Source organism: Brachionichthys hirsutus, chromosome 1 (assembly GCF_040956055.1).
Source record: "Brachionichthys hirsutus isolate HB-005 chromosome 1, CSIRO-AGI_Bhir_v1, whole genome shotgun sequence".
Taxonomy (NCBI): Eukaryota; Metazoa; Chordata; class Actinopteri; order Lophiiformes; family Brachionichthyidae; genus Brachionichthys; species Brachionichthys hirsutus.
In genome coordinates, this window is record NC_090897.1 from 13,186,597 (window position 1) to 13,199,863 (window position 13,267).

Consider the following 13,267-nt stretch of genomic DNA (forward strand, 5'->3'; position numbering starts at 1 on the left):
ATGCCGATTGGGTTAGAAATGAGAGAGAAGCCACGCCTTAAGAACGCAGAGGGGACCCCTGTTGGCTCCGATGGCGCCGGTTACCATGTCTGAGTCACTGAAACGGGACTCTCCTAAGCCCGAGCTCTGTTCGGAGAGGCGTGGAGGGCAATGAAGGGGGCTCTGGGGGCTGTCGCCATCATAGTCATCCTCTTCTGAATCACCCCCAACCGAGAGGATGGGAGTGCGGGTGAGGAAGTCGGCGCGGGTCCGTGCCATTCTAGCTTTCTTTTTTTGGCCTGCCCTGCCAACCTGAGTGATAACAGCATGTTTAAATGTTGCCCTTCAATGACCTGCAGCGGAGGCTCTGAGTGCAGGTCACAAGTTCGGTTTTCAGTCAAACGATTGGGCGGCATCCTGCCGAGAGTCATTCATTCACCCCCCAAAAAAGTTAACTCCTGCAAATGCATGCTACACTTGTACCGCAGGGAGACAACATAAGAACAGAGATCGCCGCTTACGTCCCGCGCTTTGGGTCCTTTAGCTGGTTTAGACGTGGGCCCTTCTGCGGCTACAGGCGCCCCTTTGGAGCCGTCGCCGTCAAACCTGGAGGGTTAAATAGGGCAGCACTTATAAAGAGGCATTAAAGCAAAGAGTCGATCATAAAGAATTCTTTAAGGATAAAAAGAATCTCAACTTTTCTTACCGGTTCATAAGGAATAAGACGGCGAAATCAAAAACACACAGAATACAGAAAGCAGCAACGTATTTATGACTCACTGTGTAAATGTGACCTTGTCGTTTGGAGAGAAGAAGATGCTGCCTGGCTTGTCCGTCATATTAACGCCGGCGGCCTGGTTGATGGGGAGCTTTTTCTTCGTCGCCTTCAGTCGGGCTCCTCCTCCATCTTTGGACTCCAGTCGGACTTTGGGCGCCCAGCCTTCTGCTGCTGCTGCTCTGCGTCTTTGTCTGGGAGAAGAGGCCGGCGGAGGAGGAAGCTGGGGAAAAGGGGCACGGCCCTGGACGTCTACTTCCAGGGGAGAGTGGCCCGGGGGGGCGGTGGAGTACGACTGCGTCCGTGTGCGAGACGTCGTCTCTGGTGTCCTCTCGATAAGAAGGGAACTGGGCCTGGGGGGCTTGCCGGCGGTCGCCGCGCTACCAGCCTCTCGTCGACTCTGCTGGATCCTCTGCAGAGCCTCCCCTCTTTGCTTCTCGAACAAATCTCGCTCGTACTGGGCGAAGAAAAGCCGCTGGCGCTCCAGAACTTCTTTCTGCTGCCGGATCTGCTTCATCATCTCCCTCTCATTCTGCTGCTGCTGACTACGCCTCCTCTCCTCCTTCTCCTCGTTCAGTCGCACCAGCTTCTCGATGACAGCCTGGTTAGCCAGAGGTACTGAGGCAGCAACGGGGAGGGGGCCGTGAGGTGCAGCAGTCACCTCTCCCGTCTGGGCTGCAGAACCGCGGATCTCTACGGGGGGGCGGACCAGACCACCCGGCTCTTCTGTCAGTGGCGTTTCTTTCTGCATGCTGATGACCACCACCACCGGCCGGCGCGCCGACTCACGCCGTTCTCTGTTGGCCTTGACAGCAGTGGGGGCGGCTGCAGGGACGGGCTCTTCAGCAGGACGATGAGCGATGGACGTGCTTCCCTCACTGGCAGGAATATAAAATGTGGGGAGGTTATTCTGACCTGTGGGGGCCGAGGGGGCCGCTACATCCCCCTTGGTCTGATCCTGGCTACCCGGCTGGGCAACATGGTCAAGAACCTCAACGGGCGTTGGGCTTGTGGAAATAACAGGCTCAGGTACTGAAGCTTCGGGAGGGAGAGGCGGGGAAGGCTCTTCGCTGTCCGTCGCCTCCCCTGCAGCTTTGGGGGGCTCCTCGTCCATGGAGAGGAGCTCAAAGCTGCCTTTGGAGCTCTGGCTGTCAGGAGTGCCCTGGGGCGAGAGAAGAGGTGGGGTTGAAGGATGGACCAGCTCAACGGACCAGCGGCGCTCCTCAGGCGGCGACGAGGCCCCGCCGCAGGTTGTCCGCACCTTGAGGAGCTCCAGGCTGAACTTTGCCTGCTCCAACTCTCGCATTCGCCGGCTCTCTCGCTTTGCCCGATTGGTCTTCTGACACGACTCATCGACAGCGCTCCTCTCTCGCGCCACCACCGTGGCCCGAGACTCACGTGGGGCTTCAGGGGGTCCCTCTCGGATCCGTCCTTCGTCCTCCTTAACTGAGCCTTCAAGGCCGCTGAGGATTTGGAGGCTCTTTTCTCGCCGCGCATAGGAACGATCCTCCCAGGTGCTGAGGTCCAATCCCACGATCCGCTCCTCAGACGGGTCCTCCTCGCCTTCGGACACTCGGCTCACTTTGCCATTCTGTAGCTGAAGCAGCTTCTCCTGGTGTCCCTTCCCCCACAATCTCCGTTCTCTCTGCTCGTCAAAGCTGACAATCAAGAAGGCGTGGTTACAATTCAGACATCGAAATGCTTTCGTCTATTAGAACCGAGACGCATTTATAAACAGCTACAGTCGTTCATCACAGAGTCACACAGAGAACTCTGAGAATGCACCAAATGCCTCGTCTGATTCGGCTCTGCTCTCAGGAGCTCAGCTGACTGATCTGCTTTGGGCTGGACTGATTACATAATAGAATGCTCTTAATAAGTCCACTGAATCAGACTCTGTGTGCCAATTAATCTGATTGGTCACAAGTTTGAGCAAAAAAAAAAAAAGAAATCATCATGCAACCTGAAGTTATTTAAAAAAATAATCCTCAAAAGGTTTTTTCTATTTTATGAAACTTGATACTTTTCTAGCATTCTACTGCTCAGGATAAAGGTCGTGCACGTACTTCCGCCTGGCGAGCCAGCCTCTGCTCATCGCTTGTAGCTGGACCACGGCGGCGTACCGGCGCAGGTAGGCTTGTCTGGCTTGATGGCAGCGCCAGGCCGTCTGAATGACTGTAGCCGCAGTGCAGCGCCGGGAGAGCCACAACCTCCACGCCCTCTGCAGGACCCCAGCAGCCTCCCTCCACAGCCTGAACCGCCGCTGCTCCCTGAAGCCTCGCCAGCGGCTCTGCAGGCACAGAGCTGCCGCCTCCAGGCCAGAGGGATCATACTCCTCTACCTCGTCTTCCTCGGCGGGTCGATACAAACGCCACCATTTCTGCGAGGACACGATTAATTAATTATTTCATGGCACTGGTTTTGTTTGCTTATGTTCACCACGTAGTTTTCACGTTTACCGAAGAGAGAGCATCTTGGACTCAAATTTATCTCGGCCTTTTAACTCCTGAGACATTTGGTGCCGTTAAAACAAAATTCTGGACCATCTGTCAAGTTGCTGCAGGTCATGTGGGCTGTCATGTGGGCTCAGAATAACCGGAGCAGGTAAAAGTGGGTCTTGGTGGACTTCATATCAAACCTTAGGTGGAGGAGCGACCGTAAACCATCCAACCACAGAATGCCATCGTGGCAGATGATCGCAAATCCATCTGCTGATCATGATGTGTTCAAGGAGCATTCTTACTATTGATCTGTATATTTACATTAATCATTGAGCAATCATTCAGCATGTTATCAGGTTTGCAGGTCAGCATGTATATAAATACGGCAAACGGTGCTGAAGCTGCCATTTGTCCCATCGACGCAACAACCCGCTGATATTCTTTACATGCCTTTGTTCTTAAAATACAGACATTAGTTTTTCTCAGTTCAGGTATTTGTGACACAGAAAAACATGACTAGAGTTTAATTATCCTCCTGTCAATTAAACAAACTGTCCAATCACCAACTTTCCTGTTAGTCTTTGTGATTTCACTAAACAAACAAATAAATAAATACTTGGCTGGTTAGTTTTTTTGGATAAAATTAGCTCAAATCCCCATAATCTGAACAGCAAAACTATTGCGATATAATCATGTCACCATGACAACTCTCTGGAGCGTCTAAAACAAAAATCACACAGCAATCGATGGGCATAGGATCGGCGAGGACCCCGCGCCCCGTCCCGTACCTGGATGCAGATGGCCGCAGCTCTCATTCTGACAAACTGCTTCCTCTCCAGCTGGGCTCTGAAGCGGCGCTGCAGCGTGACGATGCGTCTGAGAACTTCCCTGTGGAGTAAGGCCTGGAGGCGCTGACGCTCGGCCTCCCGTAGAAACACCTGAGGGGAGGGACCACGATGGAGGCTTAATACGTCGTGTAGAATGGGCTGACCGCACACAAAGAGGTACGCACACACACACACACACACACACACACACACTCAAATCCCTGGCCGGATACACAGACACAAGAATGTCAGGTATGATCCTGTAATTATATAGACAGCATCCCAAAGTAATAGAGCTCTCCATCACACCCCATTTCCCCAAATATGGGCCACTGCCTTCATTACATCCTTCTCTTCAGGCAATATGAGGGTCGCCTCAAACAGTCCTCCCCCCCCCCCCCCCACATCTCCGACTCTATTTATAGTTTGTGTAACTATCAGAGGAATTTAATCTCCTATATTATTTTTGAGCAAATAACAGACGCCACTAAATAACCTCTGTGTATGTCACCAAGCAGTGATTAAAGCAGGGATTTACCCGATCGCTCATTCTACATCTGGGCTGGACGGTGTGAGAGTTTCATTGATTGATCGCAGGAGCCACTAGAAACAGCTTTCAACATCAGCTTCATGGTTTCAGCATGTTCCAAAGCTCTATAATAATCAGGCACCATTTCATGTCAGGGCTGCACCACCGGATCGCACAGTTTCATATCAATAGCTTGACACACAATTCAGTATCAAGCTGTATGGTAGTCAGTGGAAACCTTTGGTCCATCAATTAAACCTAATACACATTTATTTTAATTATGAGCACATTAATGGGATAATTATAGATTCATACACTCATTTAAGTTGGATTGTTGTCTGCGAAAAAAACCAGAAGCCTCTGGCCCGGCCGACGAAAGTTAGCTCCTCAAAACAAAGTTGTGTGCAACGTGCATCTGATGACAAAAGCACAGACACTGAACGAACATGTGTAGCAATCAATATAGTAATATATCGGAATACAAATGTTTGCTGCAATACCCAGTCCTAGACTTAATGCCTAAAAGGAATCTGGTCTTTGGCTTCAGTAAAGATGATACCCAACAAAACAAAACACAAATATCGCAGGTTCAATAGTTCAGCATATAAATGAAAAATAATTGTTTAATAATTGAAATCCAGGCTCAAGTCTGAAAGACTCAGCGCCCTGCGGCGTAGCACACGGTGAGACGGTACCTACCATCGTCCTTCCCACTTGGCACCTGTCTGGTTGCAGGTCCAGCTGGGCCAACCACTGCTGAATGCCCTCTCTGGTGGCTCTGGTGCCCTCTGGCAGCAGAACACAGAAGTGATGCACGAAATCCTACAGAAAGAACACGGAAATGAGATATGAGGCCGTGCACTCGGGGCGTACGAGGACTGTGTGTGCGTGTTCGATCCTTTAATGCATCGAGCCAAGCGTTAGATCAGCTGATCTAACATTAGTTTGCCTGGTTGCCAACACTGTGGCCTCGATTTCACTCCTGCAGCATCTCGAGGTGAATCAAGAGGTCGAGGCGCATGCGGCTTCAGGTAGAAGTCCATCCTGCACATATCTGCAGGGGTTCAAACATCATGGTTTAAATATGCTCGACTCCCACTCTTCAAACTGAAGCTCATTGTCCGAATTCAATACACCCCGCACCCTGGGCTGCGGGCGGGGGGTGGATAGGGAAACAGATGCTGTGTTTATACAATTAGGAGCATGGGGAGTGCTTCGGAGACCGGAGGACAATGGAGAGGCTCTGTTCTGAAGGGTCAGGAATCAGCAGTCCTCCAGAGTGATACCATGCCAAAGATATTTCTCATTAGTGCTGACCGCAGTACTAAATACGTTTGAACAGATTTCTGGGAAATGACAATGTCTGACGCTACGGTCTAATGGGTTCAACAGTTAGTCATGATGAAGAGTTCCAGCTTCATCACTCGCGACTAAATACAGAGCAAAGGGACATTTTGAAGTTCGCAGGGGAGGGTCACGAGTTCATCCGCATCTGCTGGTTGGTCCGTTGGCAGGGCAACGAAACAACTACCAGACAGATGACTGCGTGAATCCCGAGTGTCGAATGCACGACAGGGAAGAACCCGGTTACGTTCTGTATTTGCGTGGATCTAGAATATCTGATCAAACATCAACAGGGAGGGATTCAGCAATTATTTATATGTAGTTACCACTGGCTAGCAAAACGTGACTATTAGATTACTTTTATAGTAAATATTAAAAGTATATTTCGCTTTGATATCGAAGATTTTGTCAGACTAACATAACTAGAAAGGCGGATACGTCCGCCGAGGCGCAAAAGTTCTGGATTCCATTAAGACACGTGCACCATCAAAATAGCTGCCCGCGGGAATTGTTGGATCCAATCAAAGCCCAGTGGCTCATCTGTTGGGCACATGACCCAGTCATCGACCCAGTTTCATCAAAGTCACTGAAAAAATATACAAAATAAGAGCGGACCAAAACTCATGGTGGATTAATCCATGTTTTCCAGCTTGTAGGATCGTGTGCAAAAATGTTCATCTCAAAGGAATAGGAAAAAGAAAACATTTCATCAGCACTTCAAAGGAAGCGTAGATCTATTGTAAAACGATAGAACAGGAAAACCGACTGAAGAGACTGCTATTGTTTTGCTCCAGTTCAACTCATCGCTGAATATATTATTTATTTGTTTATTTGAGAGGCAGCAGGCGTTTTAGCCGAAAGCACAAGTAAATAAACCCAAACACTGCGGCACAGCTCCTCTAGATACGCTGCGGCTTGATGGGAAGAGAAGCCGTGATTTACAAACCGTGATTTACACACAGTGACTCAAGTCTTTGGCAGAAACCCCGGTGTGACAACTGGAACAGACAAAAACTAAAAACCACAAAGTGGAAACTAAAGCGAGACGAAACCGGAGCGGGAGAGCCGCTCCCAGAGGTTTCTATCCAAAGACTCATTTCCAATCGGCATAAAAAAAAACCCACGCCCGGCTTTATTAGCCGCAGTCTTTGTCAGCAGCGACGTCATTCTCATCCTCACCAGTGTGGTTAAGATGGCTGCCATCTCACGTCCCACATCACTCCCTCCCCGACACCACACGTAATGAAACGCTGGCTCAAGCAACTCCGGCCATCACTTTCACCTTTCCCTAATGGAAACCCGAGTTCTGGATGCGAGCAGTCAGACATCAGGAATCATTCTCCTGGCCTGCGCAGGTCTGCACAGGAGGAACGCATTAATGCGATCTGGTTAAGAATGGGCAGCCTGAAGTAGAGGAGGCGGGTCCCTTTTTAACGCTGTAAAGGTACTAACATCGTTAACAATACTTCGGCAGAAATATTCAGACAAGGTGATATTTGAAATATTTTAATCATTCGTTTATGATAAATGGTCATCGACTTCTTTCTCTGCGCTTTGGCTCTATCCTTGAAATTATAGCGACAGGCGCCCCACCTTCACTCGCAGACGATGTGAGGAACAAACACTTCGGTGGAAGGAAAATAACTTATCTTTTCTCGTGTCACTGAAAATCTGTCAAAGAGCGCGACCTTGCGTTTCACCTTGAAGCCGTACTTGACGTTGTAGCCCGACTGCCGGATGCGCACCGTCTCCAGCATCCCTGTGTAACGCAGCTGCCTCAGGACCAGGTTATCGTTGAACCTTAAGGGCAACTGGGGAGAGGGAGGGAGGGGGGGGGTGTGTGAAAGAAGAGGAGATTGGTAGAAGACGGAGAAGGGACAGGTGTTAGAAGTTACAGAGAGAAGAAGAGGAGAGGATAAACAGCTTAAGAAATGCTCAAGCTTTCAAAACACTTTGAAACGGAAACAGCAGGGAGCACGCCGTACCTTGTCAGCATTGGAGCGGATGCACTTGACAAAATAAGGCTCAGACTGACCCAGAGTCTCCATTAGCTTATTGAGGGAGGCCTGGAGAGACGAGAGGAACACTTCAGCACAAGACAAACCACAAACAGCGATTGTGCTGCTCCGCGATTAAAACCCGTGGATGTGAACACAGTGATGCGTCTGCAGGAATGGAAATAAGAAACCGTGTGTGCAGCATTATGCATGTTTCTATTGTGTGCCGACGTGCGTCAGTGGGTTTGGGCTAATCCCCCCCCCCCCCTCCCTCCCTCCATGTGACATTAAAGGAATCAATGCAGCAGGATGTGGGAACTGAAGTCACCTCATGTCTTCTCTCAGCAACTGAACAGCAACGAGGGAAGATCAAGCATTTCGCTGTTTCTTTTTTTAATGAAATGATTATTCTGTTTTTGGCTGAAACCCCCAGAAATGATGTCAAACTTTTAAAGACTGCTGTGTGTGTGTGTGTGTGTGTGTGTGAAAGCTGCTTAACAGACTTCACCAGCACTAAGAACAAATATGGAGATATACGAGAGCAGAGTGAAGGCTGCAGGCAAACGGACTCAGAGATGGATGCTTCCACCCACAGCCAGTTGTAAACCGACACGCCTTGTTCTTGTCATATCCACAGCTGGAGGGAGATTCCACAGTCCGGGGCTCAGGGTGATCAGATTATTTTTATGGCGAGAGCAGCCAGATGGAAAATCACTGCGCTCTAGGTGTGGGTGTGGGCCTCTGACCTGGAACTGTGCGCTGATACTGGGTGGTTTCTTCTTCTTGTGGAGGTGAAGCAGGGACTTGGTGATGCGGTCAGGAAGTGTCAGGTGGCTCAGGTACTTCAGGGACTTCACATTCAATAAATGCTGCAGATGGGAGGAGCTGCAGTCAGTTGGCAATGCTGGCAATCGCTTTTATTTGGATATTAATTAATTGTCGTGTACCTTTGGAAGAGAAGGCTTAGATTTGTAGTTTTTATTCCTCCTGTAGAGAACAGAGAAGTTAAGGCAATTTATTGTGAGCAAATAAATCCTTTTAATCAAAAGGGGAAGATCTATCATCTGTCCAGCAAAAATGTCAACAAAGCATTGAGTTAATTCTCCCACGGTGGATCGTATCACCAACTCCATGTAAAGACGATCCCCCCCATAGAGGGAGGTTAGAACTACTGATCAGAACTCTCAGAGCTGGTCAGAATGTATTGATTGTTGAAGGATACTTTAGCAAAGCGGATATCTGTTCAACCCAATGTGACCTGTCTGGTTCTTTCTTTGAAGGATTCACATTTCAGGGGGCAGAAATGGAGATCAATCCCCCCCCCCCCCTATTTTTTTGTCCACCTACCTATAATTGTGTCTTTTTAATTTCTTGTTATTTTGCATCAAGTTAGTAATTTAATATTAGTTGTATTTGTATTGTTAGATGTCGATGATTTATGTACGAAGGACTTTCAACGGAAACAAGACCGCAAGGGCTTTTTTGAAATGCTCCTCTTAGACAGGATGTTTGACTGTATTTGTACTGTAATACATGCTACTGTGTGACTGTACTTGTACTCCTCTAACATTCTATCTAATAAATATATTCATTAGCATCATGTCTCTAGGAAATGCTGCTGACCACAATAACAATTAATAAAGACCTCAGGATCTTCTTGTGTTGTGATCAGAAAGAAAGTTCTTCTAAAACAGACTAAAGGGCTTTGCTGTTGCTACTGACATAAGGATGTCGTGGGCTCTCTCAAGGAGCTTGCTGCTGGCCGAGTTGACAAAAATGCCGTCTTCTTCTGTGGTGGAAACGCCGGATGACAAGCGGTTCTGTCGACCAGCACGTCCGTTCCAGCCGAGGCCTGGAGACCCCCTGGGATTAAAACACACACACCGTCATTCACTTATGAAAGTCCAAACTTCACACATTGTGATTAGTTAGTTTAACAAGTTATTGTAATAGCTACTTCTTTTTATTTTCTTAATAAAATATCTTATAATATCAGGGAATTTCTTTGGCTTTTTAAGAACGTGTTGTGAGTGTTTTATCGCTTTGCAAAAAAATACCTTAATCTAAATATAAATGGGGATATTTTTCCTGAGATGAATGTCACCAGCAGGAGCAGCGGTTTCCACATTTTCCTCTGGGAGGAATTATTCATTCACGCCATACTTGGTGGTGAAGCTACTACTATAGCCACAGCTGCCCTGGGGCAGACTGGCAGGAGCGGGGCTGCCCATTTGCGCCATTGGCCCTCCGGACCACCACCAATCTTCACACAGGCTATGTGGGTGAAGTATCTTGCAGAAGGACGCAATGACAGTGTGCACATGTGCAGGAACCCGGATTCAAACCGCCAACCATAGGACAACCTGCAGCTACCATCGCCCAAATTATCCAGGTAGGGCACTGGATTCAGGCAATGACCTTGTTTGATGTGTCTCATGATGAGGGTGATGTTGCTGTTGTCTGGTCCAGGGAGATAAGGAACGTGCCAACTGATCAGCACACGCCCTGGTATTTCATCTGGTCGTTTACGCGTTGATAGGTTGGACAGGGCCCACACCAACTGTGTCCAGAGTGTCAAATTTATTGTATGCCTAGACGTACTTGGCCAGAAATATGGTTCTGATTACCCTCGCCGAAGAGGAGGCGAGGGTATTGCAATTGGGTGCGTTGGTGTATTTGTTTGTTTGTCTGTCCGAGCGCATAACTCAAAAACTAGGAACCCAATCGAGAATGGCGTTAATCCGGATCTGGATACAGATTCTAGAATTATTTTTACATCTGGAATTGTGCCTGTGCTGTAAACTGCCACTTTAAGAGGGAGGGACACGAATGGCATGATGGGAAAAAGAGTCCAGAAGGAGTCTTGTAGTACGTTCCGGAGCAGCAAGCTAGAGCAGGTTTGGCCCTTCTGATCCGGAAGCCCTGTTTACTGTCTCACAAGATCGAATAGTCTATTGGAGGCGAGGGTCTGCAATCTCTGATTGTCATTTTCTAGTTTTAAATGCATTACAGACTCAATCTAAAGATAGAAACAAGGCACTAAAACAAGATCTGTTACTGGCCCTTTTTACTTAGAGGCTGTGAAGAGACCTGTGGGATGCTTCCCACTTACAGCCAGCACACTGGCTCCACAACCTTCATTATAGTCAGGTATACGGTCCCAGAGGATTACTTCAAATACTTACAGTTCTACAACAGTCCTGCATTACTTGACAAATGACAATATTACAAATGTCTCTAGAGCTCCGGGTTGTTAAAATCAAAGTCTTTGGATTTGTATTCCTTTCTGGGTTTATGGTCTCCCTGGTTGATCTTCGATGGTCTCAGTAAAATGCGATAATACAATACGCCTCTTGTAGGAACATGTTGTGCCACGAAGTCCCTAAAAAGCCCCCCGTCCTGCCGATAAGCACCCCAGAAGGACTGGTTATTTATCACTCCCCGGGCACTCCTCTCAAATGCATAGCTCTGACTTTACATCACATAGGAAGCAGCTGCATGGGTTTAGTGCTCTCCCGGCATCCAGAAGAGGAGTGTGTGTGAGTGATAGGCAGAGAGGGGGAGGGGGGGGGGGGGGGGGGGCAGAGGTTGAAAATCCCATTAAGGGAGGGATTTTAAAAGCCCCAGACTGAGCTGCTGTGTTACAAAAGTCGTCTCGCACGAGCTGCTTAGTGCTTCCAGTCACGGTCTGCCAATCTCATGGTCCACGGCTTATTAGAGGAGGTGGAGGACCGGGGTCCTAAACCTCATGCCCCCCCCCCCCCCCCCCATTCATGTGTTACATTCTCAGAACAGAGAATGTCATGCATCCACGAAGTGACACGAGAAAAGAGTGTCTTCCTTTTTTTTGGAGGGCTCCTTTACTCAAAGCAAAGGTCTAAATACAGAAGTGGCAAAGATTCATAGATTGTAAAGGCCGCCGAGGAACGGCCATTTGCAAATTTGGGCTTCATAAATAAAAATGAGGCGAATATCACTGCATCAATTTAAAGTATGGCAGAACCTTTGAGATAAACATTAGAGGTTCGCGTGTAGAAGGACAAAAACAATGTTATAAGATGCACTGGGGATGAAGACTTAGAGCTTTCATCCCCTCACTTTACGTTCAACTCAATGACAAACGGATTAAGTGGAGTTAAAAGCAATCAATGCAACAAAAAGTGTATAAAGAGTTCATTCTTCCCAGTTCTACTCACACAAATAAGTAGATTACATTTATGAAAGAATATGCTGATACAAATCGATGTGTGTTTGGACACACGTGACAACGAATGAGACAAACTCCTACCGTGGTGAACGCTCAATGATGGTGTTGCTTCCCTGCAGGTCTGACAGTGGTGCACGAGGATTCCTTCTGGTCCCGCCTGATCACGAAAACACAAGTTAGCATCACGCAAAAGAGAACAACACCCCCCCCCCCCCCCCCCCCCACACACACACACACACAACAAACGCGAACAAAAGCCAACACTTCCCAAGAAATAAAGAACACCCACTTCTGACACTCCAGAGTTATTGCAGTGAATGTTATGTGCCTTTTTAATTATAACTATTTATTTAAACAGATGGATATTATTTACCGCAGATGATTTAATGTTGACACAAAGATCTGTGAGGTTAATGGTGAGCTTTCATTGTTAGTGTCGAATTATGGAAGATGATTCTGAAGAGTTATTTAGTTATGTCTGGACTGCAGGTTGCGTTGTTGCACAAATTTAGTATTCGAAACACATTTTTCCATCATCAATTAAGTTCTATCAAGTTAGCCAATAATTATGCCAAATAGATCAAACTAAAGACAGTTAAAAATAGCAACACCCCCAAGCAGAATGGGATCACTTGAGGCTGCATTTCCTCTGAACCTGCAGTGGGTCACAGGGGCGACGCATCAGAGACAGCTACAGTGCGTGTTAGCCTACTCTAAAAGAGCTCTTTATCAGGTGACCGTTAACAGTATACCATTTTCAGTTTCATCACTTTGCACAACATTTTGACTCTCGTCCGGCGCTGCAGAGTGGCACAAAACAAAAAGGCACAAACACAACAGAGTGTCATGAAACGTTTGCAGAGGAAAGCGTGTATATGTGTGTGTGTGTGTGTGTGAGAGAGAGAGAGGTCGGCTGTGATGTCCAGCACCATGTGTGATGTCGCCCGTTATCTGCTGGTGTCATACACCGATTTCAATCACCACCACCAGCCTAAGTGGTATGAGTGATGTGTGCTGCGCTGCACAAACACCCTCTGCCCAACAGATGGGCTGGATGAATGACAGTCTGATAGAAACCCAGGGGTCATTTCCCCCCCGACCAAAAGGAGACATTTGATTTCTCGGCTAGTCTTTTACAGGCACAGTGTTAGAGACAGAGTGACCGAGG

At 47.9% G+C, this 13,267-nt stretch overlaps 1 protein-coding gene across 1 annotated transcript in view; it reads right to left on the reverse strand.

Annotated features, from left to right (window-relative positions):
- Positions 1 to 13,267, reverse strand: part of myo9aa (myosin IXAa) — a 56,223-nt gene that overhangs the window by 7,904 nt on the left and 35,052 nt on the right. The window contains exons 15-27 of the mRNA XM_068742240.1: positions 12,852 to 12,899; positions 12,181 to 12,256; positions 9,615 to 9,755; positions 8,840 to 8,879; positions 8,639 to 8,761; positions 7,881 to 7,961; positions 7,596 to 7,706; positions 5,251 to 5,373; positions 3,984 to 4,133; positions 2,821 to 3,134; positions 760 to 2,412; positions 501 to 585; positions 85 to 291 (exon numbers count right to left, since the gene is read on the reverse strand). Of these exons, the coding sequence (XP_068598341.1) occupies positions 85 to 291; positions 501 to 585; positions 760 to 2,412; positions 2,821 to 3,134; positions 3,984 to 4,133; positions 5,251 to 5,373; positions 7,596 to 7,706; positions 7,881 to 7,961; positions 8,639 to 8,761; positions 8,840 to 8,879; positions 9,615 to 9,755; positions 12,181 to 12,256; positions 12,852 to 12,899 (3,152 nt within the window). The remainder of the gene's footprint in view (positions 1 to 84; positions 292 to 500; positions 586 to 759; positions 2,413 to 2,820; positions 3,135 to 3,983; positions 4,134 to 5,250; positions 5,374 to 7,595; positions 7,707 to 7,880; positions 7,962 to 8,638; positions 8,762 to 8,839; positions 8,880 to 9,614; positions 9,756 to 12,180; positions 12,257 to 12,851; positions 12,900 to 13,267) is intronic.